The sequence below is a fragment of the Oxyura jamaicensis genome, chromosome 7 (assembly GCF_011077185.1).
Source record: "Oxyura jamaicensis isolate SHBP4307 breed ruddy duck chromosome 7, BPBGC_Ojam_1.0, whole genome shotgun sequence".
Classification (NCBI taxonomy): domain Eukaryota; kingdom Metazoa; phylum Chordata; class Aves; order Anseriformes; family Anatidae; genus Oxyura; species Oxyura jamaicensis.
The window spans coordinates 16,763,513-16,791,212 of NC_048899.1; the positions used below are offsets into that span (position 1 = coordinate 16,763,513).

Consider the following 27,700-nt stretch of genomic DNA (forward strand, 5'->3'; position numbering starts at 1 on the left):
CTTTCAGAAGGAGATGCCAGCTACTCAGGCCAGGTTCCTGTGGGAATGCAGAACATGAGGTGCAAAATTCTCATGAAAAGCATTGAGCTACTAAAAAAACAGGGCCTGTGCTGCTGATCTGATCTTGTTGCCTTATTTCTTAATTGACAGTGAGCCAATTTTGATTTGTTCAGCTCTGAGTTGAGATGTGATGTAAGTCTGTGGGCAGCCTGTCCAACATGCTGACACATCCAAAGGCGACAAAGGTTGAACAAAAGATTACAGACTCTGCAGTGCCGTCTCTGTGAAGTGTCCAGCAGAGAATTAGTGTGCAGAAGCCAAGCTCCATCTCATGTCTCTCTTTTTTTCTAGGTTTAGAAGAAAAACCAATTCTTTCAAAAAAAGAAAAAATGAAGCTGAGGAAAGAAAGATGGCTACAGAGTAAGTACTCCTCCAAAGCACAGCTGTATGGGGGGACATCTCACAGGGTAATCCTGGGTAACCCTAATGGATTTTTCTGTGGGTGAAAGTGTTGGGTTGTGGCAAGTCGAGGGTTGGGGGCCAGGGAGTCTGAACACTTCTCAGAAACCTTCAAGTCTGCTTCCCAGAATGTGGGATAAAAGTTTTTTTTTGTTTTGTTTTGTTTTTTTTTCTCCTCTCCAAAAGGCATTTACACTGAGATTCAGTCTGTGCTCTTGTTTTTGATCTTTCTCCATGTGCAATGTGACTACTTAAAAACCTTCAGCTATTTAAAGAAGACCTAGTGGATGGGATCCCCTGGAACACTGTCCTTAGGGACAAAGGAGCTGAGCAGAGCTGGCAACTCTTTAAGGATGTTTTTCATAGAGCACAAGAACTCTCAATTCCCCTGTGTAAGAAAGCAAGCAGGAAGGGCAGAAAAACAGGATGGGTGTGCAAGGACCTGCTGGTCAGACTGAGGCACAAGAAGGAAGTGCACAGGCAATGGAAGCAGGGACATGTGGTCTGGGAACATGTGGTACAGGGATGCTGTCCGGATGTGCAGGGATGGGATCAGGAAAGCCAAGGCACAGATGGGACTGAGCTTGCCAAGGGATGCAAAAGATAAGAAGAGATTCTTATAGGTACATTGCTCAAAAAAGAAAGGCCAAGGAGAGTGTAACCCCTCTGATAAACAAGAAGGGAGAACTGGTAACAACAGACATGGAGAAGGCTGAGGTACTCAACAACTTCTTTGCCTCAGTCTTCACTGCCAGGCAGGCTTTCTACAACTCCTGTTTCCCTGAACCCGTAGGTGAGGGCTGGGGGAGCAAAGTCCCTCCTGCTGTAAGCGAAGAACATGTTCAAGACCACCTGATGAAGCGGAATGAGTTTATGGGGCCTGATGACACACATCCCAGGGTCCTGAAGGAATTGGCTGATATAGTTGCAGAGCCCTCTCTCCGTCATGTTTGAAAAGTCCTGTCAGTCATACAAAATCCCTGGTGACTAGAAAAAGGGGAACATCACTCCCATTTTAAAAGTGCAGAAAGGAGGACCTGGGGGAATACAGACCAGCAAGCCTCCCCTCTGTGCCTGGCAAGATCATGGAAAAGATCCTCCTGGAAGCAATGTCAAGGCACATACAAGACAAAGAGGTGATCTAAGACAGCCAGCATGGCTTCACCAAGGTGAATCATCTTTAAAGGTCAGGTCTTACCTTCTCTGTGCAGCTGTGTCTGGGACCCACTTGCAGGTGCTAGTGGGAGCCAAGAGTCAGGGACTGTGAGACAGTTGGAGGTAGTCTTGTTTGGGGACCTTTTGAGAATGTGTGCAAGAACCTTGCTATTCCTCACCTGGTGGAGCAGGGAACATCACAGCTCCTCTCTCAATGGCATCTCTCTGCTGGCAGCAGAAGCAGTCTCTCCATGTCAGCTTCTGAGGTACTGCTGGAGGGATGGGGAGTAGCAGAGGGATTCCTCTTACCACCTGGAGCTGTTCCTGGGATAGGCTTCTTCCTTAACACCTTTCTGTCCAACAGAATTGCTGACAGACTCTGTTTGGTGTTGAGCAATGTGGCTTTCTGCTGCACCATATGCTCTCTGCTCCTGAGCTCTCAGTGTGCTTTGAGCTTGAGTCCATCAACCTGTCATTGCACCAGTCACAGTGGAGGTGTCTCCCCTTACATAAAAAAATACCATGACTGCTAAGAAAGCTTCTTCCCTATCAATAAACAACAAATTCCGTTCACAACTGCAACCGTCATTGTCCCTGTTCAGCAAAAAACATAGATGGCTGTGGCAGTCCTAACAGCTGGCCTGCCGCTTTGTTTTGGTGCTCTTGAAGTTCTCTGTGTATAGCCAATACTGTTGGGGGAGCATTGGAAGGGACTGCTGGAGAGCAGCTGAGATGTTCCCGGCTTGATATCCTGTCTCTAACTGTGACCAGTACCAGATATTGTGAAGAAAAGTAAGCCCTCAGCAGTTTTCTGTGACACAGAATCAGCAGTAGAAGGGGTACATGGGACTCATGTCTTCTGCAAGAAAGAGAACGTGCTCCTGGAGCTAGGTGACAGCACTGCTCCCATAGTTCAGGTCACTCACTTTGGAGGTGAGGAGAGCCTAAAAGCACACTTCCTACGCTATTTTAATCATGCCTTTCTGCTTATGTGTCTTTACTGCATTAGTCTTTCTCAAGATTATATATGATGCTTTGGCCCTACAATGGCCCCTTTTCTTCTCTCTTGGCTCTAAAATTACTAAACTGAGGGAAAACAAATGAAATGCACTGGCTTTGCTTTTCAAAGAACACCAAGATAGAAGATTTCAGGTCAAACTACCTCTGTCTAAGAAGATACTAGTTATTAGCAGTGCTTCAGAGATACAGAAGTACCGAAATTGTTGTCTGTCTTTACTTCCTCACTAAATCTCTGGCCAGTGTTCTCTGGCAAATGCTTTACTGATGGTAAGAAATCCCTGAGATTTATTATAAAAATAAAATAAAATAAAATAAAAATTTAGTACCAGGTGTGCAGCTTTTTATTGAGGAAGAACTGAGAACAGCTGGAAAAAGCTTATATAAACATCAGTAAGAAAAACTGTTGTTATTAGCTGGCAGAACAAAATGAAATGATATTTCTAGGGATGGTGATTCTTGAATGAAGCTTGGCATTCTAACGTTGTCTCAACTGACTTTAAGGAGCTTCGATCAACTGAAACAGAAACTCATTGATTTTTATTTGATGCATATAACGTATTTCTTACTGTTGGATTTGCCTTATTTGCTTGGCCTGCTCCCCTTACCCTCAAAAGGGAACACAACTTTGACTGCTGAAGTTGTTATGATTAAATTTCTGTCATAAATCTTTCCAAGAGTTTGTCTCTTCTTAACCCAGGACTGCTTTCTTGACATTGGATGCCAGGACCCTGAGAACTAAATTTCAGTCCATTAGCGCAAATGCAAAACTTGGAAATTTTTCATTTCAATAAATCATCATAGGAGAGACTAGAGAGGGAAAAAAATTATGCAATGCTTCAGAGATTAGAAGTATGCACATTTCAAAATACATATATCGTATGGTTCCTCAGACACAGAAGACTTCATAGGAAAAGAATTTGGGATGTTTGTGCAGAATCAGGTGTCTGAAAATTTTGAGCACATACTGTTTATGAAAGCACTGAAGTAGTCAGCTTCATAAAGCCAGACCAAAAAAAGAAGTGATGCAGAACAGAAAGCTGTGTTCTTGGCAGGGATTGCTGTGAAGAGAAGCATTTACAATCCAGATTTGTCACAAACATCCATGTACAGCAAAAATTGCAGTTCATCAAAAACTGTTGTTCTTCAACTGAAACAGCTTAGCTGGGGGGCAAATGAGACAAAAATACTGAAGGAACAAGCAGCTAGCGAGCGAATTTGAGTTCATCTTTCTTGAATGTAGGCAGCTGGGTTAGACCCAGAATCCCAAGTGGCATCTTGCCTATGCTCTGTAGACTGGCTGCTTTCATGTTTCCACCAAAAATACTTCTGCTGATTTAGTCCTGCTTCTGTGGCTGCATTGTGTTGGAAGCCCTTGGCCTTCCCGTGTCGATGTGCTTGGCTGCATAACTGCTATTGCTGGACTCCATCTTGTCCAAATGAGGAGTTTGCAGCTTAGCTTAGAGGCTCATCCTTGCAATATGTTCGTGTTGTGTTTGTCTGATTCAGAGGAAGATGGATGTGGTAAAGGAAAAACAGTGCTGACAAACTGGCTGCCTTGAGTCAGAAGGGTATGGTTTGCTGTGAGGAGCGCAGTGTGTGTTCATCCAAGGCCATAAGCAGAGGCCTGTGGTTCTGGTGTGGCCTCCCTTGGGTGCACATGAAGGAAGCAGGACTTCTCCGTTGTGTCCCCTACAGCACCAGCCACGTGGTTGTCAAGGCAGTGCAGTGGGTTTGTAGGCCCAGTGGCATGAGGAAAAGGAGGTTGTGCATCCTGCTGAACTCTGGCTGGTTTTGGTGATGCTGCCAAGGGGTGTTGGGGACAGATGGGGACATCCTGCAGCTCACCTGGAGGTTTGTCACAGTGCTGGGCTTCTGTGGGCCCTCTTGGAGGAGAACATGTTCTGCTGAGGCTTGCCAGGGGGACTGCTGGTTCCATAAGGCTTGGGCAGCTGCAGGACCAATTTCTACACAAGGGAGCCTGGAGGACTGGGGCAGGAGCCTGCAGCCTTCTATGCCCAGCTCCCTTGGCTCAGAAGGAAGACATCTGTAACATGCTGGATCCTTATGTGCACACAGCCTTGATCAGAGCTGCTGCAAGGAGATTAGTAAGCGTGGTTACAAGGAAAAGCCAGCTGCTTCTGTGCCTACCCCTGGGTGCTATGCTTTTCCAAGGGTCCAGTTTATCCAGCGTATGCCTGCTTAAGCTCTACCATGAGCCAAGAAGGTAATACCTTGACTTGCCCAATCCTAAGTGAACAAATTAAATTAAGTACTTCTCCCTTGTCTATTGTATGCCTGTGTGAGGAGATGAGATGATGGTTTGAAAAACATTTCCACTTACCCGAATAATGTCTTATTTCTGTTTCAGAAATAGAAAGTGTGAAGCTAGCCAAGCAGAAGCAAAAAGCTGAAGCAAAACGGAAGGCAACACCTGTTGTGGGAGACATGCAGCCATTGATGGAAGCCCTACCTGAGCTCTCTGACCTGACCGCAGGTGTCAGGGACAGGAAGGCACCCAAGAGGTATGTGTCTTTTGGAATGAGCTGCGTATTTCTCTTCTTTCTCCAGGATAAAGTGGCCTTCAGCTCAGCTCGTATCTACTGGCACTGCAAGCTTGATGCCCACAGTTAGGAGAACAGCACCTCATTCTCAACTATGTTTCACCCCTTTCCATGAAATCACTTTCTACAAGAAGCTTAAATGTGTCTGTGGTGGTTTTACTCAAGTGGGCAGCTGTGCTCAACCACAGCTGCTCTCTCACTCCCCTTCCTCAAAGGGAAAGGGCTCAAGGGTTGAGATAAGGACGGGGAGATTGCTCAACAATTATCATGACAGGCAAAACAGACTCAGAGTAGGGAGATAGTAAGATTTATTGCCTATTAACTAACAAGCTAGAAAAGTGAGAAACAAAGGAAAGAAACCAAAAATGCCTTCTTCCCATCCACCCTCTTCTACTTCCTCCCCTCGAGTGGTGCAGGGGACCAGGGAATTGGGGTTGCGGTCAGTCCATAACACTTCATCTCCGTCACTCCTTCTCCGTCACTCTCTGCCCCTGCTCCACATGGGGTCCCTCCCACAGGATTCCGTCCTTCCTAAATGATCCTGTGTGGGCTTCCCCCAGGCAGCAGCTCTTCAAGAACTGCTCCCATATGGGTCCGTACCACAGGGTCCATCCATTAGGAGCAAACTACTCCAGCACAGGTCTCCCACGGGCAGCAGCTCCTGCCAGGTCACCTGCTCCTGCAGGGTTCCTCCACAGGCCGCAGCCTCCTCCAGGCCCCATCCACCTGCTCCACTGTGGTCTCCTCCACGGGCTGCAGCGTGGAACCCTGCCCCACCGTGGTACTCCATGGGCTGTAGGGGCACAGCGTGCTTCACCATGGTCCTCACCACAGGCCTCAGGCAAACTTCTGCTCTGGCACCTGGAGCACCTCCTGCCCTCCTTCTTCACTGACCTTGGCTCCTGCAAGGCTGTTTCTCACTCCTTTCCCTTTCCCAGATGCTGTTTTCCAGCACTTTTTTTCCCTGCCTTAAATATGCTCTCACAGAGGCACAAACATCACTTATTGGCTTGGCTCTGGCCAGCGGCGGGGCCCTTATCTAACATGGGGCAGCTTCTGGATTCTTCTCGCAGAAGCCACCCCTATGCCCCCCCCCACTGCCAAAACCTTGCCAGGTAAACCCACTACACTTCTAAAAACACAGTTAAGAGAGGAACTGTGTTGCTCAGATGAGACTTGGCATGCAACAGGCTGGGAGAAGTGGGATGTTCTGGGAGTTAGTTAGTTAGTTAGTTAGGACTGACGCACAAATGTCAAGAATGTAATGCTGCTTAGCCCACCTGTGAATTTGCAATTGAGGTGTGTTTTTTGTAATGAAAGTTGTTCTCAACATCACTTTCAGCAAATGGTGTTTGATGCTTCATCCTCTAGCTGGTTATATCTATACTGTTCAAAGGGGATTAATTCTTGTTTTACAAGTGGTGAAGATGGAGATGATGGCTTACCCAAATTCACACAGCTGTGCTGTGACAGAGGAGAGCAGATCTGGAGGGTTAGGATTCAAAGCACAATGCTGCTGGCTAAGTTTGTTGGCTTCCTTCCTGCCTGAGCCTCTGGCTGTGTGGCAGCCTGGCATTCTGTCCTTCCAGACCTTCAGGCTTCCTCCTGAAGCAGTTCAAGCCCTTTGAGCAGAGCTTTACTCTCTGGCCAGACTGTTCACCCTGTTGGCTTGGGATGTGATTTTGGGTGAGAGCAGAAACATGTTTTTTCTTTTCCCTTTGCTGTACTGAAAGTGAAGAGCTGTTTCTGACCCTCTGACAATAATACTTCAACTATTCCAGCTAGGCTTAGGGCACATTCTGATTGCCCTTGTATTTTTTCCTTTTCAAAGAAAATGCAGTGCTCCGCGTGGCTCTTCAGTCTGTGCTGCAACTGCTTTTGCATCCCCCAGTGTAGGATAAAAGCTCTGCATGATGCACAAATGCTCACACCTCTTCTCCAGTTGCTCACTATGGGTTGGAACTAGAGGCTTGTTTTGACCATAACAAGCAAGCATTTGGATTAGAGAACAGCCAAGTATAAAGCTGCCTGGCAGAGCACACTCTTCTTTGGTTGAAGATCAAGGCTGGAACTACCATGAAACCTCATGTGATTTGATGGATGCCTCAGAAATGAACTCTGACCCAGATGGGATGCCCAGCTACAGAGCATGGCTGAGCTGGCAGTTCTCTGTTCTCCTGAAAAGTCACCCCTCAGACAAACAGCAACCAAGTACCTTGCATCTAAGCATGGGAAAATATTTTCTTCCTTAACTTGGCTTCTAATTCTTTGAATAACTTTTTTTTTTTAAGCAGCCATTCAGTCAGTCTGTCCTCTCTTTAAGTGGGAATAAGTAGCAAAAGTACACATGCAGTCTTCAAAGCACTGAGAGTTGGTTGAGTGGAGTTCTGGGCCAGGGCTGAATCTGAGCATAAGCAGGTGGATTTGCCCTCTTTCTGTGATAATGTGCCACAGCCATATGTAGCATCTTACTCCAGGTTGTGTTCAGGAGCTGTTCTCCCTCATCACTGTCTCCCAGCCCTCTTGGAGGCTGAGTTCCAGCTGTCTAGGGAAATGGCTTGCAGAAACTATGTACAGGGGAAATAAAACAGGTAGGTTGCTTTCTCCATTACAAATATATATGTGTGTAGTCTATTATATATGTAATCTACTACTCTAATCTCAAAAGATAGAGTAGAACTCAGAAAGGCTCAGAGAAGGCTAACAAGGATGGTGATGAAGGGTCTGGCACAGCTTTTGCACCGAGGGGTCACTTAGTGAGCTGGCAGTCCTCAGCCTGGACAGGAGTTGGAGACAAAAAGGCTTGGAAATGTAATAGTCCATAAAATCAAGTGTGACGTGGTTAGGAAATAGTTCATCTTCTCCATTATGAGAAATAAGGGACATCAAACAAAGCTAGCAAATTGCAGATTCAGTGCAAACAGAAGGAGGCTCTCGTGCTGCACCATTCCTAGCTGAGGGATATCGTGACTATGGGAAACCTGTGGGTTCAGGTGAGACCTACAAGTCCAGTGAGAGAGTGCTGTGGAGTGTTACTGCAAGTATATAAACAGCAACTGGCTCAAAGTCTCTGAGCTGTGAATGCTGGTGAGGATGTGGCCATACGCTTTCCCTGTTCTTACCCCTCCCTGGCCATCTGCTGCAGAACTCAAGGCAGAATACTAGCCAAAACAGTCCTTTCAGCTGACTCACTACAATCAGTGATTGCAATACATTTTATGGCAAAAGACGTGTGGTACTCGTGGAAGATTTCTGTGGTCTTGCACAGATCTGTAGCTTGACATTGTTGGAGAAGCACTGACGGATCTGTTTCTCTCCAAACCCAGATCTCATGGCAGCACCCGTCTCTTGCTGGAAGCCTGAGCTCATGCTGCACTGCTGTGATACCTAGAAAACCCAGTGGCACTGTGGCACAGGAGGGTAGAGAAGTCCTGCTTTGGCTGAGAATTTGGAATTGGTCAGCACTGTCGGCAGGTGGCACAGCAGGTGTGGGAGCTTGGCTTCAACTGGTGTCACACAGATTGCCTGTGATATGTCAGCCAAAAAGCAGTCCCCCTTGGTAGAGCCATGAAGGAGCTATGGTGCTCTTCTTCCGTGGAAGCAGTCTGTTTGCTGGCTTGTGGTTTCCTGTACTGCATGAGGATGTGTGCACTAAAGTGTTTGAAATAGTCAGAGAAAGCTTTTATAGGATTTGAATCATTACATAAATGAAGGGTAATACTCCGGTGATTTGTCAGCGTTATTAATAAAAGATTAGATTCTCCAGGAATTTGATCTCCTGCTGGGTAAGAGAGTATTACAGTGAGATTTTATTCAGTGTTATAATGGATGAAGGCAATGAAGTGTAGTGAAACAGGGCTAGCATTCGCAGTCCAAGTGAGCAGGCAGCATGTTGGTGGTTTGGTTGGGGAAAGTCAGGCAACAACCTTTCAGATGTGCCAGACCAGTGGGGCAGAGCTGTTGCACAGCACTGAAAAGCTTTCAGAAGCACTGAGCCCTTTAAAATAGTGGAGTGGCTAAAAGCAAAAGTGTGCTGGTGCACCCTGATGCAGGCCAGCTCTCCTGGTACGCTGCAGAGGCATGCGTCCCTCTGGGGCACATGATCTTGAAGGGCCTTGTGATGTACTTGAAAAAGGCTTTTATTCACTCATCCTCACTTTCTGCAGAGCTGCTCATCTTTGAAGGGCCTGCCATGGCAACTTGGTGGTGCATACCAGAGTCTGCAAGACCCTGCTCTGGTGACCATGGATTGCCATCCCATTTCTGAAGGGATTTCTCTCTGCTTCCATGAGCAAGCCCGGCAAACTGGGACTGTGACCAGGGAACTGTTCCTGTGCCAAGTGGTTAATGAATGTGAGGAGAGCAGAGATGCTTCCTGCTTTTTCTGTGTCTTGCAATACCAGTGGGTGCAGCAGCATGATGAGAGCTGTTTGTCTGCTCCTGCTGATCACTGTTCCTCATGTGCTGTCAGGTCTGTTGTGTAACACCAGCAGTGCCAGGGTGACCTCGAGAGGGACTGCAGGGTATGTGAGCAGCGTGTGGACATTGATCTGCCTGCCTTCCGTTTCCTTTGCAGGCTGTGTGCTGTGGAGGCTGGCTGATGTACATTCACTTTGTTTGGGTTTGTCTGGTTTGTCAGAGAGGTTTGGCACTGGGGCGCACCATCCTGGGTTGGAGGGAAATCAGATGTGATTGGGGCAGTGGCGAGAGCAGCCCTTGTCAGCTTGAGTGCACCAGCATCCTCCTTGAGGAAAAATGAAATGAGCCAGGATTGAGAGAGGGAGAGATGAGGAGGAGGAGCAGGAACTGATCAGATGGGGAGGGATAGTGAAATAGAGGGGCATGGAGCAGGTGGTGAGGAGGAAAGGGAGAATGGGAAAATAGCAGAATAAAAGCATGGAGGGTAGAAGGTCAGAGAGGAAAACAGAAGGGGACCTTTTTTTTTTTCTTTTCCCCAATGCACTCTCAGAGGTGACAGCAGGGAGAGTCACGTAGTCCTGCTGTGGCCAGGCTGGGAGCCTGATGCATAGATTTAGTGTGAGATCAGGCTCCTGCCTTTTGGTTTATTTTCACTGTGTTGCCCAAGGCTTTATGTCATGTGATCCTTTGGTAGGAGCAGGCGTAGGCTCTGATACTGCAGCAATCAATGCCTTGTGCTGTCCCTTACTAGTTCTCATCTTCAGTCAGATCCCTCCTTCCCTTCCAAGGTCCTGATTTTCTCTGAACTCAGAGCACCTGCATGCAGAAGCTCTGCCCATCAGCTGCCACCATGCCATTGCTGTTCTAGTTCAGTGGCTTTTTTTTTTTTTTTTTTTCCTGCTCTCTAGTTTTCCCACAGCTTTCCTTCCTTGTGCATTTCAAGTCACAAAAGCAGCCCCTTCCCTTCCTGCACGTCCCTTGCTTGGGCTCAGCAGTTGTCTTTATTATAAATCTCTGCTGCTGCTTGGCCTTAGGCATCACATACTTTCATCACCTGTGCAGAATGGGATTACACCTCTGGTCTTCTTGGACTTTGCCCAGCAATAGGAAATGGGTGCAGAGAGTGCGGATCTATGCTTGCCGCTGTACCTCAGCTGCGCATCATCCTGTGTTCCTGAGAATGAATCAGTTGTCTAGTAATTTTGTGGGGTTTTAGGGCCTATATTTGATTGCAAAAGAGAAGGCTCTGTTGTGCTTTCCCTTCAGCTAATCTGTTTGCAGCTAACTTATACTGGCAAACCTTTGGTGAGGATACGTTCGCAGGGAGAAAGGAATACTGCTATTCTTAAAATAGAAGTGATGCCTCATATACCAGTGGTCCCACTGCAGGACTGGTCAGTAGCAAGGCTGGAAGCTTCCTGTTCTTGCTAAGTAACCATGGCACTGCCTATAAACTACGTGTGCAAATGCTAGAGCTCTGCAGCGTTAGCAAGGAACGCAAGATGTGCAGGGGTAACGTGACTGGTGGGGAAGGGGGATCAGTGGGATCTTCTCTCAGCAACAGTATTGGTTTGACCTGGAAGTTACAGATAAGCAGAAATCAGACATCTAGGCATGGTCATCTAATGACCCATTCGAGAAATAAGTAATTCAATTTTTCTTTAGTTCATTTACCTCCTGCATGTTCAGTCATGACTCCAGAGCTGTCAGTGTGTGGCGGAAGGAGTCTATATCTCCAGTACTGTCTGGCTGTGGAAATAATTAACTTTCAGGACAATTTCCATACAGGAGTAGTACTTTCTGGGAAGGCAGATGGAGAGTCACTGAATTCTTTCCATCTCCTCAGCAATAAATAAATTATCTCTCCGCTATTAGCACTTACTCACTTGTGTTGCTTCTTTCCACAGGCACGTAAAAGCAAAGTCAGAACCAGTGGACTTCTGTCTGATGAAACAAGCTCAGAAACGCAGGCTTTTGTAAGTACTCAATTATCAGATGTCCAGTCTTCCTGCTCAGCATCGCAGAATGGTTGAGGTTGGCAGGGACCTCTGGAGGCTCTCTAGGCCACCCCTCTGCTCAAGCAGGGTCACCTAACAGCCAGTTGCTGAGGACCACATCCCACTGGGTTTTCAGTATCTCCAAGGATGAAGATCACAAAACCTCTCTGTGCAAACAGTTCCAGTGTTTCAATCTTTATGCACCTGAAGGCCCTAGAACTGGTGGCAGCTTTGAATCTCCCCTTTACATAGTGCAGGCTATTTCCAGGTGTCCTTCTGTTTCAGTCCCTTCCAGACTCAGTCAGTTCTGGATGGTTTCAGTCCATTTGCACTTCTGTTTCATATAACATCTAAGAGAGCACAGGAAGCTGCCCTAGCTCCTTAATGAATTCATTTTTCCCATCTTATTGAAAAGAAGGACCTGGTTTGGGCCTTCTATGTAAGATCTCCGGGCTTTCAAGACAAACCCACACCAACTGTTTCTACTGGCCACAGTTGTCTTGATTTTTGGCTGTACCAAGTGACAATGCACATGCTGTGTCCCTCTGTGTGGCACAGACAATGTGGTTATCAACCAGGAGGTACGTCCCTTTTCTCAGCTTGCTGAGCTGGGGCTGCAGCTCTCAGCCGTGGCTCTGTCTCTTAAGACACTAGGCCCATGTAGTTTTAGCTGATACACTTCTGGAAAGCCTTGGGTGGTCGCGTAGGTGAGGAGCTCTTGAATGTCTGCAGTCGGCTTCCAGCTGCTCTGCTGGAACACCTCTGGAATGTCAACTTAAAAGCCTCACATCCCGTCCGGGGACAGCTGTGCATTGGCGTCTGCCAAACCGTTTCTTGTGAAATGAAGCACTCAATTACTTTTTAATAATTCCTGGACTTTGCTAAGAATCTAGCAATTCCTTTTTCCTCTGTATAATCTATTGGATATTTTATACCAACACCAGGCATCAAGAACTTCATTGTCCCTCAGCACAGTTCTCCTGGAGATAGGCCCTGTAATCTGAGAGTACTTGATTTCTATGATGCCTTCTTCTGCTGTTTCCGTCAGTTCTGGGCTATTCCACTTCACACTGGGGCTGAGAACAGTCTACAGATCCCAACATTACTCTTCAGCACTCTGTGAACATCCTTTACTGCCTGAAACTCCCTAGTATCTGTGCTGCAATGCCTCCCCGCATTGCCCCAGCTGCCACAACCCAAGCTTCAGGTTTGACTTCTCTCTGTGTTCCTCCTTGAGGGCTAGGACCAACATTGAAGGGGAAGGGCTATAGTAGGGAGGAAACTAGCTACTACACGCTGCAAGCTGAAGAGCACTCTGCTGATTGCAACTACCACCAAGAACACGGAAGTGTGTCTGGCTGGGGTATGGAGAGACGGCGAGGCCGCAATGGATGTGACTTACATGAAAAATATTTTTTAATTTATTTTTGCACTCCTGCTTTGTTCTTTTTCCTCCCTGCTTGTTTGCTTTTTAAAAGATCATTTTCACAGCAAACAGCTGTGACCAAGTGTTACAGAGAGGTAATTCTGTCATGGTGTCTAAGGAGTGTTGCTTGTAGGATTACCAAGCCTCTATACTGAGCAATAAACAGTCAGGAGATGGGCTCTCAAGTGCAGAATCTGCTTCTGTGCTCATGCGCTATGAAGTAGTTTTCATTCTGAATGGATTTACCAGATACCCACAATCTCTTTTTCCCAATTTACTAGTGAAAAGCTCTTAAAAAAATTCCAAGTTATGAGGGACACTAATATTTTCTGTCTGTGACATGAGATTGAGCCGCTGGCTCTCACAGAGCTATCAGCAATTTGAGCATTGTCCTTGGATAATTTAGGTCTATTTCTTGCATCATTTCTTTCCGAGGTTTACACTGAGGGCAATTCTGTCTGTATAGAAACCCACTACTTTATGAGCTTTTTTCTTATCTCCTCAGTTCCTTTTGCATGAACCAATTGTGTGTTTTTTTTTCTCTCCTCAGAGAGGAGGAAGTGGCGTGGTTTCATAAGGTCATTGCAAATCCCACGTACAAAGCCAACCCCCTCATGGCCATCAGTGAGCATCTCTCCAAGAGGCTGAGGCAGGAAGAGGAAGGTAAACCTCTCTAGGGTATCAGCTGGGACCAAATATGCAGCTGGAGCTGGTGCAAGGGTTCCAGGCCACAAACGAGCACGCATCACTAACATGACCTCTCAGCCACGTCAGTCCTCAGAAAGAGTCCAGCATATTCTTAAACCCAACAGTCCTGTTTTCTGTCTGCAGGAATAATACAGTTCTCTCCTGACAGTGGCTGCTGCTCCTTGGCAAGCAGCCTGCAGAGAGCGGGGTGTTCTGCGAGATCTTTGTGCAGACATTAAGCTCCCTGTGAAGTGTCTTGACACCTCTTCTCTTCTTGTGAGCAGGCACAATTTCTTAACTTGTGCCACTGGCAATGTATCTGCATTTTCTTCCCTCCCCTCCCAATCCTTGCTGACAACTATGAAAAGAGGTTCAGTGCCGTTCTTTTGTGATTGTTTAAGACCCCAAGCCGTGGGACCCAGAAGGTTGTTGCAAATCTCTGTAAGGATTGATGCTGCTGTTCAGAGACATTGTTTTATGTGAAGAATTTAGCTTTGGAATAAATGCATTCACACAGTACTGAGTTTGTCTGGCTCTTGTTTTGGTAAGTACTAATTGAAATATGAGCTTATTCCCATCACTGGAAAAATTACTTAGAAGAATGTTTTTTCTTCCAAGTGTGTAGTGAACCACTAGACTGCTGCTGCAGCATGCAACAGAAGACACCTGAAATCATTGCAGATAATGTTTAACTCACAATAAAGGCTTGCTTCAGCCCATGGTCACACAGGGGTAGGGAGAAAGCCCCAGGAAGATCGCTTGGAGTGGAGTCTGGGAATCTTGGGAGCAAATGGAAAGTGTGACTTGCTGTGGTGGGAGGAGTGAGGGAAGTGGACAGGTGGGACCTGGTGGGAGGTGAGCTTTTGGACTAGTCGGGTGGTGGGAGCTGCCAGAGTTCACTTGGCAGGAGGCACCACAAGAAGGCCTGGCTCTGATTTGGGGTTAGCACTATGAGAACATGCTCACCCTTCTCCAGAGTCCTTCAGCCCTCTCGCCCTGCATCCCTCAGCTGGCAATAGACACTGCCTGCATTCTCCATTTCATCCCCTCCCCTCCCCAGTCTCCTCTCCTCTCTGTTAGCACTTTCTGATTTCTGTCTCAGTGAGCAAGACAGTCTAGGTGGACTGGTCAGTTGGTCACTTTACCAGTCCAGTGTTCTTCTCACCATACTTGCTTTATCTTTCAGTGTCCGTCTCCAGAAACTGACACAGCTGTAGAAAAGGTGCATGCCCAGGGGAGCAGAGGGGTTTGACAGATGTTTTCTCCAAGGAGGTACTTGTAGAGTAAGGAACAACAGGGATTTTTTTTTTCCCATCTGATGTGCTTGTGAAGGTGGTTGTGACTGTGGAAAGCGAGGTGAATTAAATGTGTTAAGAGGAGTTTTGATGTCAGGCAGGAGCAGTGAACACTGATCTTTGTTGGCCTGCTGGCTGCCTGCCTCCCAAGTAAAGCAACCTGTAGGAGAGAAACACAAGCTGTTTCCCCTCTGCGACCCTCTGCCTGTGCTTTGCTCCAGGCCTGAGAGCATTTAGGAAGTGGAGGGGGGCTGGAAGAGGTTCACTGGCATGAGGAGCCTGCAGATGTGTGGTCACTCCAAATGAAGATGGAGCCCGTGGGCTTTGAGGACGTGCTCTGTGCAGGCAGTGTGGGTTTGTTCCCAGCAGTTGCTCTGAGAGCAGCAGAGCTAAGGAAACTGAGTCTTCCCCTCGAGGCCCTCCATTCCTAGCGCCTGTGACTTGTGCCAGAGAAGTCCCCTGCAGCTCCCTCTGTGCCTCATGCTCCTGTGAGCCAGGCTGGACATAATGAAGGTGGCCCTGGGACCAGGACACTGTGCACTAATAGCTCTCCTTCCAGTGAGCTGCAACCCCAGCTCTGAAGTGCTGGCCTGTGGCTGCTATTGTTGGTTGTGGCTCCCAGCAGCACAAGATGTGACTGAGATATGGACCAAGCTGAGGTTTTGAGCTTCGTTTTGTCCATAAGCATAGTGTTAACCCATTTCCTCTGTCTTGTAGCTAGCTGGCTCCTGAGAAAGACAGGATCCTGTGCTTAAAAGGAGGGAAGGCAAGAGAAGAAGGTGAAGACATCCAAGTACAAAGGAATATAAAGATTGCTCCTCTTGTTCTTGTCTTCTTGTTCACTAGCAAGTGAATAGGGCACTCAGCATGTCTGGAGGGCAGGAGGCAGGTAAGAAGACTTTCATGACACGTTGGAGGACTTTTATTGCTTTTATTCTGTACTGTGTGGGAGTTTACATCTCTCTTTGCCTTGGGTTTTTTTAGATACTTTTAGATACCATGTTTTCATAACACATGAAGAGAGTCCTGGCCTCCTTGCAGGGCCAGATCATGCAGTGGCTGACCTGTGCCCGTGCACTTCCATTCACAGCACTGGTAATGTGCGGCTCTGCACTGTCATAAAGTGGTGAGATAGAGAGAAGCCATGGGCAAGTTTATGAAATTCCATCCTGGGTTTTGTGCTGTGGGCATGATCTGGCTGCCTATATCCCTCCCCTCAGAGATGCAGGCTGTGCATTCTGACTGTGCTCCAGCAGGAGCAGTGCTTTTGTTCAACAAGCACGAATCTCCTGGGCATTGTGCCTGACTGACAAGACCATCCTTTAAGGCCTCTGAAGGGTTAGTTGGATGGTCCCATGCCCATTTTACTCCACACCAGTTTCTTCCTAATAACTTGTCCCTGGGGTGAAAAGAAATCTGAAAGGATATCATTTTCTGTCTTACTAGACGATTAGTTTCCTTCTCACAGACAGTTCCAATTAGCTTCAAGTTGAATTATTGCTTGGATGGCCTGATCTGCAGTGTTAGGGCAGATTCTCAGCTGGCAGAAGAGCTAGGTACAGGTAGGTTCTGGGGTAGATATTGCTGTGGGTCACATGCCAAGGGACCGCCTTGTTTTGTCTCTGAAAAATAAATTCTAACGGGAGTGCATCCTTTTTTTCATCCGGTGTAATTAGTGATAGAAGAAGCCCAGAAGTTTGGGTCTGGAGTGGAAAAGGGATTTCTGTGTGTAAAACCAGACCTGAGCACTTTGGACCCTCAAAAGGCACCGTCAGGATGAAGGGTTTGTGTAGTTTGTGTTGCTCTTCCAGGCTGGCATCAAAGCAGGGACTGTTCACATGTCTCAGCCTGGTGCCTTTAGGTTGCCAGCTGCAATGTTTATGGCTAAAGCAGGTAAGTAGAATTGATCTGTCACTGTAAATTTGGACACCAACAGCTCAGTCATCTGACACTTTTCCCCTGCTCAGTGTGGTTGCCGTGTCTCATCCTTTCCTTTCAAATCACTGGGAGCCAAGACAGCTGAGGTCTTATTACCTGGGAAGCAAAGGGGTAACTGGAGAGGTGGGTGATAGCAGCAGTGAAGGCGTTGATCTGAGTGACCCCACTCCATGCTGTATGGTGGCTGTGCTCATGCTGGTGGCCTTTCATCTCCATGTGCAGTATCACTGTGCATCACGTGGCATGCCTTTTCTTTACCTTGGATGGGCTCATGTTGTCTAGTTCTTGCATTGCTTAGCCCAGCGTTTGAAAATTTTGGTCCCCTGCCTATTTAGCAGCAGTTAAACATGATTGTTTGAAAGCGTAGTTCACAGCCTGCTGCTGCAGGCATCTCCTGCCCACACCATCCTTGCAGTTGAGCAAAGAACTTACAATCTGCCAGGAAACAGGCATCTGGGACGCAAAGTTGTCTTCTCAGTTGGCATGTTTTCAGGATGAAAAAAGCTTTCACGTGTTTTTTTTTGGTTGGATAGTTGGTTGTTTGGTTGGTTGATGGGTTTTGTTGTTTGTTTATTTGGTTGATTTTTATTTGGTTTTGTTTGTTTTGTTTTCTTTAGGATAGCAGGGTGGGAAAAAATAGCTTCCAAGCTGTAAAGGGTAGTTATGCTGGAGGGAAGGGTGGGGGCCTGACCTGGCAGCTCTAGACTTTGCAAGATGTGAGTAAGCAGTGAATGTACTGCAAACTCAGGGCTGGAAAAAAAATAGGGCTGCTTTTTGCAGCTGCTTTTCTTTCTTGTTGGTGATTTTGCTCACAGAAACTGTATGTGAAAGCAGAAACCTGGGTATCCTGCCCATCTGGTGGTGCCAGTGGATATTTTCTGCTACACTCAAAGAACCCAGTGAGGTGGGTGGACTGAGATTCTCCTTTACCAGCAGCTCATGGGTAGTTGTCCTTGATTCACAGATTGCAAAGGCTTTTTTTTTTTTTTTTTTTTTTTTTTTTTATAGCAGCTTTTGGAACACCTATGTTTCTCCCTGGTACCAGCAATGGCACCTCATTCTTTGTTTCTTCTGGCCAGAGGTTGCATCAGGCCAGCTGCATGTCTCATGAAAGCATGGTGAAGCACAGGCTCATGCCTTGGTCTGGTGCAACTCCTGGCCCTTGGCTGCATTCCTCACCCAGTGCTTGGGGTGCCAGTGGCAACGAGTGCAGAGCACTGGTATGGAAGCATTGGGCCCCTGCTTCAGCATGGTTGCTCCTCTCTGCTGTCTGGGACCCGAGCAGGCTGTGACTCAGCCCAGCTGTTGTTTTCCGTGCTGCAGCCTGGGCTGGGCCTTGTTGCCCATCCAGCTGCACAAGTCAGTTCCCCGGGGAGCACAGTGGCTTGCAGAAATGGAGATCCTGGGGCAGTAGAAAGACATATTTTTCCTCTGAATAGTAAGTAGCGCTGAACTTCCTTCTTCCATCCTTGTCCCTGCATGCTCTGCCTGCACAGCATGGGGACTGCTCCGGTCAGCAAGCTGCCTCTGGCCAGTCGTGCTGCAGGGTGTGTTGCCAGCCCAGTGTTCAGGAGGATCTGAGAGGTTCAAGCTACAGTGACTCTTCCACTTCCAGCGAAGAAAGAATGGGGTAAAATCTGAGTATGCCTGGCAGAGCAGAGACCCAGCATTAGTGACCTTCCTCTTGCACACTCCAGCAAGTGAAGCAAGGCTTTATTTTTCCCTCCAGATGCCCTCTCCCATAGCTGATCCTTACATTACCCAGATTTCATGAAGCCTCTTGGGCACATGGAGGTGTTTATTTTGCTCGTTATCTACAGTGCAAGTACTTCTGAAGCTAACCCAAGATGGGTTCCTTGCAGATGTAGCAAGAGCAGCAAGAGGGAGCCTGAGGAAATACAGTTGCACGCAATACTGAGCTGCTCAGTGTTTTGGAAGCAGACAAGATTGGCACCATCACATCTTCCTTTCATCCATACGTTGCATGAGAGAGGAGGGAGGTGAATCATCTGACCACAGTTTTGCTAGTGGCTTGTCCCTGCCCTGAGGCATGGGTTTCACCATAGTTTTTTCTTGCGGCATCCTTTGTCCATTGCTTTTTCTGCCCTTGATGGCTGTCCTGCTGAGACATGTCATCACCTTGCCTTGTCCTGCCTTTTTCCAGCATACCCAAGGAGATGTAGAACAAGCCAGATTCACAGGGATTCCTTCTCTGAGGGATGAAGTCCTACTCCTGCTTTTCACTTCCTGACCTTTAACCAGTTTCTAATCCCAGGAGGTCTCTACCTCTTATCCTGCAGCAGCTCAGTTTCTTTAAAAGCTTTTGAGCATTCTTTAAGAGCTTAAGAGCATTGCCACGTGCCATTTGGAAATCCATGTAAAGCTTTGTTAATTGGATCTCCTTTATCTCTGTACTTGCTGTTTCCTTGCAAGGGAAAATCATACCCTGTGATGGTAAATCTTCCCCAGCATAACTGTCTGGGCATCTGCTCTTGCAGTTTGCTTCAGTGCGAGGCATTTATCTGGTAGCTGGCTTTGTGTTGTTATTTTGACAAAGAGGCCAATTCAGACATTTTCTCTGCAAAAGACTGTGTTGCCTCTCAGCAGCTAGTGAGCTGCATTTCAGGGCAGGAGCAGAGCAGCGGCTGGATGAGACCCGGGGAACACTGCTTGAGGGGCATCTGGCTTGGCATGCTGCTGCCAGGAGCCCAGTGGTAGACTGAGATGAATTTCTGATCTGAGAACCCCAACTCCTTTGGTTTCTTGGGGGAAAAAAAAAAAGTTTTGAAATGGGTTGCACCTCCTAAGCGCAAATTTATGTATCAAAGTTAGACTTGTGATTAAAATCAACAACAAAAAAAACCAAACCACTAAATATTTGAAGGTGATAAGATGCACAGATGAAAGGAAAATGCATTATATGCTGAAAAAAACATTTCCAAAAACATACAGAATAAATGATCATGTTCAGCTCCGTGAAGCTGGTCCTTTGTTGGCGCCCGAGGAGCAGGAGTCACAGCTTGTTAATTCTCAGCCCAGTCCATAAGCCTGGGTGGGTGGGTGGGGGAGTTCCAGCAGCTCATACTGGGACTGTGTCAAGATCAACTCTTCTGTTGGAGATTTATTGGATGAACAGTGGCGTGAGAATTTGTGTGGTGGCTTTTTTTCTTAACAAAGTCAATTGTTTCCTTATGAAGATGTTGTTAAATAGGACAAACAAAGCAGGGCTTTGCCAGAAGTATCATTAAGATTTAGACCTTTGCATCCAAATGCTCTGGGATTTCCCAGATCACTGGTTTCAAGTAGGCTACATCAAAATATAATCTAAGGGTTTCTCTCTGCTTTAACGATCAGTGTTTCATGCCAGAAGGGGTGTGCCTCTGCCCTGGGATGGTGTCAGTTACCCCGTTTGAACTTGCTGTGATTTGTACACGAAGCACTCCTGTTGCTGTACAGATCCATGTGTGTCAGCTCCCTGTGGCTCGTTGTCCCTGTGACTATGGTAGAGCTCCATCAATCCCCTGATGCCACCTGCGGGTTTGCTCTGCTGCCATGGGGCAGTGAGGATGTGGCAGGGAGGTCCAGACCCCTTGTGCAGCCAGCTGCCATCAGCTTTAGTCAAGCGAGGATTTTGGTGTTTTAGTCTAGCACAGGCTCTCTTTGCAACCAAGTGAGGCACAGCTGGGAGACAGGAATCCAGCCAAGATGTCTGAAGGCTGTCGTGGCTGCTGGGAAACTCAGCTGTGTAGTGGGGCTGGTGGGGCGGAGAAGCTCAGTGGTGTTCAAGAGGCTGCCAGAGGCAGCGCTGGTTTGTTTGGTGCTAGTAAGGCTCTGGGACACTTGATGATGCTCGGCCTGCAGTTTACTGCGTAGGATGTTGACAGCTTGAAATGTGGCGTGTAACACATCATTCACTTGATCTTCCTGGGATAGTTATATTGATTTCAGTGGCACAAGTAGAAGAGGAAGCTGAGACAAAGAAATATCCAAAACAGGAAGCTGCTGCAAAGGGAACAAATGTCAGGGCCTGTGTAGGTGAAGCAGATGATGCTGGAACATCCTCCTAGGGGAAGAAGATATAAGAAGAGATAACAACTCCAGCACATGCACCCCTTTGTCCCATGCTCAGCCAGCCTGGCAGGACGGATGGATGAATGGCAGAAGAGAGGACAGACTGTTCTCACAGCTGAAAACTTGTTCCATATTTAAACATGCCATTTGTCAGACGTTACCTCTGTTTGATGTGTTAAGGGGTAGGAATCAGCACATGCAAGGGGGAGGCAAGAAGGAGAGCTGCTTTCTTGGAGGATATTGCTGTTCCCAGCCCTTGGCTCTCCACAGGCTTTCCCAGGTGGTAGGGTGGTCAAACCCAGGCTCCAGAGCATCCCAACAGTGTCTGCCCTCTCTGAAGCTCCTGGCCTCAGTTCCTCCTATTTTATTGCTGATTTGTGATGTCCAGGGGAGGCCGTGACGTTGACACTTCCTTAAACCACAGAGATTCTCTGCTTGATTTGCTTGTGCTTGATGGTTTGGCATCCTCCTTAGGGAGGAACACTTCATGTTTTTGTAAAAAAACTTGTGAATGCATGTGCCAAACTCCACGATGCCATAGCTGAAAGGGGAGGAGCTGTGCTCTGACACTGCTGAGTAGCTAAACGACCACCCTGTGGGTTAATCTCACTCAAGAGCAATGCAATTTTTTTCTGTTGGTTGGTCACATGGAGACTCAGCTCTTGCACTGACAGTGGAGCCATGGCCCAGGGATGTGGCCAGCAGCTTGGCTCTGGAAGAAGTGTCGGTACACCGGGACAAGATGATGTGCCTGTGTTTACAGCTATTTTGGGTATGTTTAATCTGAGTGTGTTTACAGCTGTCCTGGGTACGTTTAATCACCACTCACCAATGCAAAGGTTAATCTAAACACCTTCCACTTCACTCAGTTAAACAACTACTGCCTGTCTCATGAACTCATCTTGCTGGCGGTTTGGGAGCTGGGAGGTATTACTATGGAAGAAGAGCTTAACTCTTAAAGAGCTGCTGTTGTTCTCTGATGAGGTACATACCTGCCTGTTGGGAAGGTCTTCTGCCTAGAAGCACAGCAAGTGCTGCTTCGAAGGGTGCCTTGTCTGCCCTGCAGGCATTAGCGTGGGGCTCCTGCTGAGTGCTGCAGGGCTATGGCCAAGTGCTGGTGGCTCTGCATGGCTCAGCGTGCAACACGGGCTGCTTCACACAACAGGCTTATGTGGGATCAGCCCTGAGGTCTGCCAGTCCTGCATGCTGTTGTAATGCTGACAGTGGCCAGCCTAAGGGCAGTGGCAAACCAGTTCAAGCAATGCAGCCTCACACATTTTCCAGCCTCCTGCAGCCTGTGTCTTGGGATTTCTAAGCCAGAGATGTTTTTAATAACTCTTGCTGGATTAGTCTTCCAGTTTTTTCTCCTTGTATTTTGCAACATTTGTTTTGTTGTTGTGTTTATTTTCCTTTTTGCACTCCTTCTGGCACAGCTCCATGAAACATCAGCTTGGTCTGCCACACACCAAGGCCTTGCTGCCGAGCAGTAGCAGCCATCCCAGGGCTGTGGGAGCCACTGTCTGGTGCATTGCTCTGCAGTTATCTACGCTGCATTTCCTCTGCTGCTTTCTTCTGGCCTCCTCAGTCAGCCTTGTGAAGTCTTCCTGCAGTTCTTTGTGTTTGATCTTATCTTTATGACCTTGATGTGTGTACCGGCAATAAACCCTGTCACCCTGCTGCTGTCTCCTTCTCCAGGTCATTTATGACAGTGCTGAGGAACATGGTTTGCTGTCGCAGATTCGTGTGGGTCTCCTCTGTGAAAACTGTCCGTTGCTCACACCCTGCATTTCCTCTCTTTGTAATGAACAATTTACACCTGCAAAGACCTTTCCCCCTTGTTCCACTACAGCCTGGCACCCTTGGGTGTGTTGGTGGATAAGCCTGTAGAACACCTGTAGAAGTCCAAGCAGCCTCTGACAGTTGATCTCCCTTATCTGTGTGTGAAGTTCCAGTAGCTGTGTCCCTTCCCAGGTGCCACGTTTAATCCTGAATTTGTGTTTTCTGCTCTTTAGATTGGTTGGTGCAGATCTGCCTGGTGCGGACATTGTGCTTGGCCTGGTCTTCCCTAAATTCTAATGATTTAAAAAATGGTTTTGCAATGGTCAGCAGGATGGTTTCAACAAAATCTGAGTCAACATGCTTCACTCATCAGCTGTTTCACCCTGGAGGAAACTGACTTGGTTTCAAGTGATCCCACCAGCCACATGCTTAGTACTGAGGACAGACACTTCTAAGACTACCACCAAGGATGTTCTGCACTTTGGCATCTTGGCCAGTGGGGTGAGGAGATGGTAGCATTGCTGCTGGTATGAAGTCACCTTGGCCCTGCATCCCCTTTCCTTTGGCTGTGAGCCAGGAGGCAAGCCCAGTGAGCTCTGCTCTGCCTCTGCCCCCACAGCCCTGCTCCCAGCCCTGTCAGGGGGTCATCCTGCTGACAGCACTCCCCTCGGACCAATGGGTCCCTGCACCTTGGTAGCTGCCTGTAGCTCCACTCCACGCACAGCAGGGGCTCGGTGTTTACTGCTGATGTGTTCCCTGCCACTTCCCGCCCATCCCTGTGGCTACGCTGCTAGGTGACGGCAGAGGCACCTACAAGAGAGCAGCTCACTGTTTTGGGAGTGGCTGGGCTTGCAAAATGCGTCTCCTGCCTTCAGGAGTAATCAGCCATGCCAGGCATGGGATCCCATGTGAGCCAGAAGCCAGCACCCCGTTTGGGTGCTTGTGGCCATGTGCCAGTCTGGTGTCACCATCCCACCTGCAGACACACTGCAGGGCATCACCTATGCGCGTTGGTGCCATTCAAGGTTTGGCACAAGCATGGCACTGCTGAGCTGGATTGATTCATGCACTGGCCTTGGAAATTCGTGCTACAGATTGTGTGGAAAGCAGAATTATTGTGTATTGACATCTGCAAGTGTGTAAAATCAATCACACACAAATGAGGCAGTAGGAATACAGGCACACATATTACAGGCAGTCCCTGGCTGTGGGAGCAGGGCCAAGGGCCAGCACCTTTTCAACCCCTTTCAGCCCATCAGTGGGCATGGTCACTCTGCTTTCTGAGTGCTGTGATCCTCATCATTATCAGTGTTACCAGACAAGATGCTAAATGCTCAGTCTTGTCCTCCTGCTTCTGCCCTGGTAATGGTTTCCCCAGTGCAAGTTCTCCAGGCGGGCAGTGGTCCTGTTTTCCTGGCAGGACAAACTGCTCTGGCCCATGACACAGAGGTGGACTTGAAAGATGCGGTTTCATTGCTGATCCTAAAAATAAAATAAAAAATCCTCAAATAGGAGCTAGTGTTAAATTCCTTGAGCTGAAAATAAAATATGCTAAGGAAATGCACACAGGAGGTGAAGGCTTCCTGGACGTGAAGGTTTCCCCAGCCAAGAGCTGCTTGCCTGCAGCTCACAGGCGATGCTGCTTACAGGCAGGGCAGAGGACTCTCTCCAAGGGAGGAAGTATAAAAATAGGTTGTTTCCAGCACAGTCTTTTGTGCTGGACCACTTCATCCTCCCCACAACTGTGTGCACGAATCCCCACCCTGCCATGTGCAAGTGGGGTGAGGGAACAAACCAAGTACAAGCAGAGCAGCTGTTGGTGCTGTGTATGTGCGTGAAGCTACTGGAAGGGTGCTCAGTGTAATGCAGTAATACGTGTGCTGCCACCTAAGCACTCCAGGGAAGTGGGTGAGAAAGCATAGTAAGCTCTTAGTGAGAGGTTTTAATAATATTGAGGTGTTTGATACAGCAATGCTTACCATTTTTATCTGATTGATATCTGTATGACACTCCTCTGATAGCTGGGCACACTTCACCCTGAGACAAGGCACACTGCCAGTGACCCAGGTGTTGCAGTAAGGCTGCTGGCAGGTTTGTTTTCCCATTGCTTATGTGAGTGATTGCCCTGCTTGTCAGGTAAGTGGGCAATGCACAGAACAACCAGCTTGCCCAGGGCTGAAAAGACAAAACCAGAGTTCAAAGGCATACAGTATAATCGCATTCTGTCGATACGTTCCCCCCTTTTTGATCCTAACTGCTTTAATGAACAGTTTCTTTTTCTGTTGGCTGGCAAGCTGTACTAGGTTTACGTGGCAAGGTTTTGGTAGCAGGGGGCCATAGGGGTGACTTCTGCGAGAAGAATCCAGAAGCTGCCCCATGTTAGATAAGGGCCCCGCTGATGCCAGAGCCAAGCCAGTAAGCGATATTATCTGTGCCTCTGTGAAAGCCTATTTAAGAAAGGGAAAAAAACTTCTGGGCAACAGCAGCTGGGAGAGTGAGAGGAGTAAGAAACAGCCTTGCAGGCGCCAAGGTCAGTGAAGAAGGAGGGCAGGAGGTGCTCCAGGCGCCAGAGCAGAAGTCCCCTGCGGCCTGTGGTGAGGCCCATGGTGAAGCAGGCTGTCGCCCTGCAGCCCATGGAGTACCATGGTGGAGCAGGATTCCACACTGCAGTCCATGGAGAAGACCACAGTGGAGCAGGTAGACCTGCACTGACAGAGGCTGCAGCCTGTGGAGGACCCCTGCCGGAGCAGGCCCTGGTCTGGAGCTGCAGCCCATGGAGAGGAGCCCACGCAGGAGCAGGGGGTCTGGGGGGAACTGCTGCCTGTGGGGGACCCAGGTTGGAGCAGAGTGCTCCTGATGGATGGACCCTGTGGTACGGACCCGTATCTGGAGCTGCTGCCTGTGGGCAGCCCCTGCAGGATCAGTTCAGGGAGGACGGTATCCCGTGGGAGGGACCCCACAATGGAGCAGGGGAAGAGAGTGACTGTGAGGGAGCGGCAGAGGCGAAGTGCTATAGACCAACCGCAACCCCCATTCCCCCATTCCCGTGCCGCTTGGGGGGGGGGGGAGGTGGAAGAGGGTGGTTGGGGATAAGGTATTTTTGGTTTCTTTCCTTTGTTTCTCACTTCTTTAGCTTGTTAGTGATAGGCAATAAATCTTACTATCTCCCTACTCTGAGTCTGTTTCACCTGTCGTGATAATTGTTGAGCAATCTCCCTGTCCTTATCTCAACCCTTGAGCCCTGTGTATTGTATTTTCTTCCCCTTTCCCTGTGAGGAGGGGGAGTGAGAGAGCAGCCATGGTGGAACGCGGCTGCCCACCCGAGTAAAACCACCACACAAGCTGTGTGGTGGTCTTTCTTCCAGGAGGGCCCTGGGGCAAGGTTCCACCCTCACTTCACAGCATTTTGGTTTCAGGCACTAGCTATTGCATTTCTGGATATTCCTCTCTTCTCTGCAACAGTCTGTGGCTCCTGGGTTTTGCTTGTGTCTTGGCATGAACAGCAGCCTGGGTCTTTGAGCTCTACATTCAGATTTGCGTTGGGTGAGAAAAACTATTTCCTGTGGTTAGCACAGCATCTGTGGTGGCTGTGTTTCACAAGGGTGGCTCTGCTTTGGAGAGCAGGCGATCTGTGGAAAGCTCTCCAGCTGCCCTCTCCCCTTGGTCTGTCCGGTACTTTCTGTGGTATTGGTCTGCTCTGACCCCTTTCAGGGAGTCCTGGTGCTGGCACACACGATAGATACGTGTCCCACTGCTCCCCTGGCGGAACTGTCTTCTGAATACATTTCCAGCAGATACTCTGCATTTCACTGTATTTATACTTAACATGTGGCTCTTTTCACCAGAAACACTGGTGTGTAGAATAGCAATTACGTTTTTACTGTGACAAGGACAGCTTTGCCTCCTGGATGTCCTAGAAGTGCACGTACACGGTGCTGCAGTGCTGCTCCTTCCTTCCTCCAATCTGCCAGCTCTCCCTTTGCCTCTGGGCAGCTTCTGGGCACGGAGCTGATGCTTTTGCAGATGGGTTCACCTCCACCCTGAGCTCTCCGTGAACAGATGCAGCCAGGGCTGGGGCAGTCCGCTGTCCTCCCCGGCACGTGCAGGATTACGGCTCCATCACCTGGCTTTGTGGGGGCAGCCTGGGGTGCTGTGCTGGGCAATGTTGGTGACCTCCAGGCTGTACAACCACGCTCTGCTGGGCATAAAGGCTGCAGTTGATAGCGCTTAATGTGGCTACACAGGTGAAAAAATATCACCCAAGAGCAAATTAAGTAAGCTGATGGCTTACTGAACAGCTTTTTGTGTTCGTTCAGTAATCTCAAAGGGACAGAAAGCTGGGAAATTAAGATTTCTACCTGACCAGTCGACGTCTGTGGTCAGATGTGCTGGGAATGAGATGATGGGGCTCGATGAAGTGCTCAGGCAGACGGGAGGAAAGGAGCAACGCCAGATTTCAGGGCTGAGAAGCGGTGAAAGCCGGGAGGAGCAAGGGCAAAGCAGGCAGGAGAACCACTCTGCCTCGTCCCGCTGCCCTGCAGGCCGGGCTTGTCGTCAGACCTGCAGAGAGGGCAAAACACAAGCTGCTGCTCAGGAACCTGTTCCCCAGAGCGAACGAACGCTTCCCTCCTAATCCTGCTGCAGCAGGCAGACCGTGCGGGAGCCTGGCTTTGCAACAACTAATTATTAACAATTCCCAGTCTCCCCCCAAGCTCTCTTCCCAGCACGGGGCCCGGCGCAGTGCCGCTCCCCCTCAGCCGGGCTCCGTCCCCCGCCTGAGGGGCTCGGTGCCCGCGCGTCCACGAGGCCCCAGGGCCCCGGCCCGGCCATGGGGCGGTGGCGCTGCCCTCGGCCCCGCCCCGCGGGCCGGGCGCGGCCTGCACGTCGGCGGGG

General features: G+C 48.5%; 2 protein-coding genes across 2 annotated transcripts in view; both read left to right on the forward strand.

Moving 5' to 3' along the window:
* The first annotated feature begins 351 nt into the window (after nucleotides 1-351).
* FAM207A (family with sequence similarity 207 member A) lies at nucleotides 352-14,243 on the forward strand. Its single transcript, XM_035332136.1, has 4 exons — nucleotides 352-420; nucleotides 5,003-5,156; nucleotides 11,522-11,590; nucleotides 13,588-14,243. Exons 1-4 carry the CDS (start codon nucleotides 390-392, stop codon nucleotides 13,712-13,714), a joined length of 381 nt encoding a protein of 126 aa, XP_035188027.1. The 5' UTR covers nucleotides 352-389; the 3' UTR covers nucleotides 13,715-14,243.
* A 1,518-nt stretch (nucleotides 14,244-15,761) lies between these two features.
* ADARB1 (adenosine deaminase RNA specific B1) overlaps nucleotides 15,762-27,700 on the forward strand; it is an 85,113-nt gene continuing 73,174 nt past the window's right edge. The window contains exon 1 of the mRNA XM_035332310.1: nucleotides 15,762-15,908. The gene's annotated coding sequence lies outside the window, so the exon portion shown is untranslated. The remainder of the gene's footprint in view (nucleotides 15,909-27,700) is intronic.

What these genes read in the sequence shown, in the direction of transcription:
- FAM207A (XM_035332136.1), top strand. Translation starts at nt 390, where the DNA reads ATGAAGCTGAGGAAAGAAAGATGGCTACAGA. An exon ending in GAAAGAAAGATGGCTACAGA is followed by an intron (nt 421 to 5,002) that starts GTAAGTACTCCT and finishes TTTCTGTTTCAG; the next exon opens with AAATAGAAAGTGTGAAGCTA. An exon ending in GCTCAGAAACGCAGGCTTTT is followed by an intron (nt 11,591 to 13,587) that starts GTAAGTACTCAA and finishes TTCTCTCCTCAG; the next exon opens with AGAGGAGGAAGTGGCGTGGT.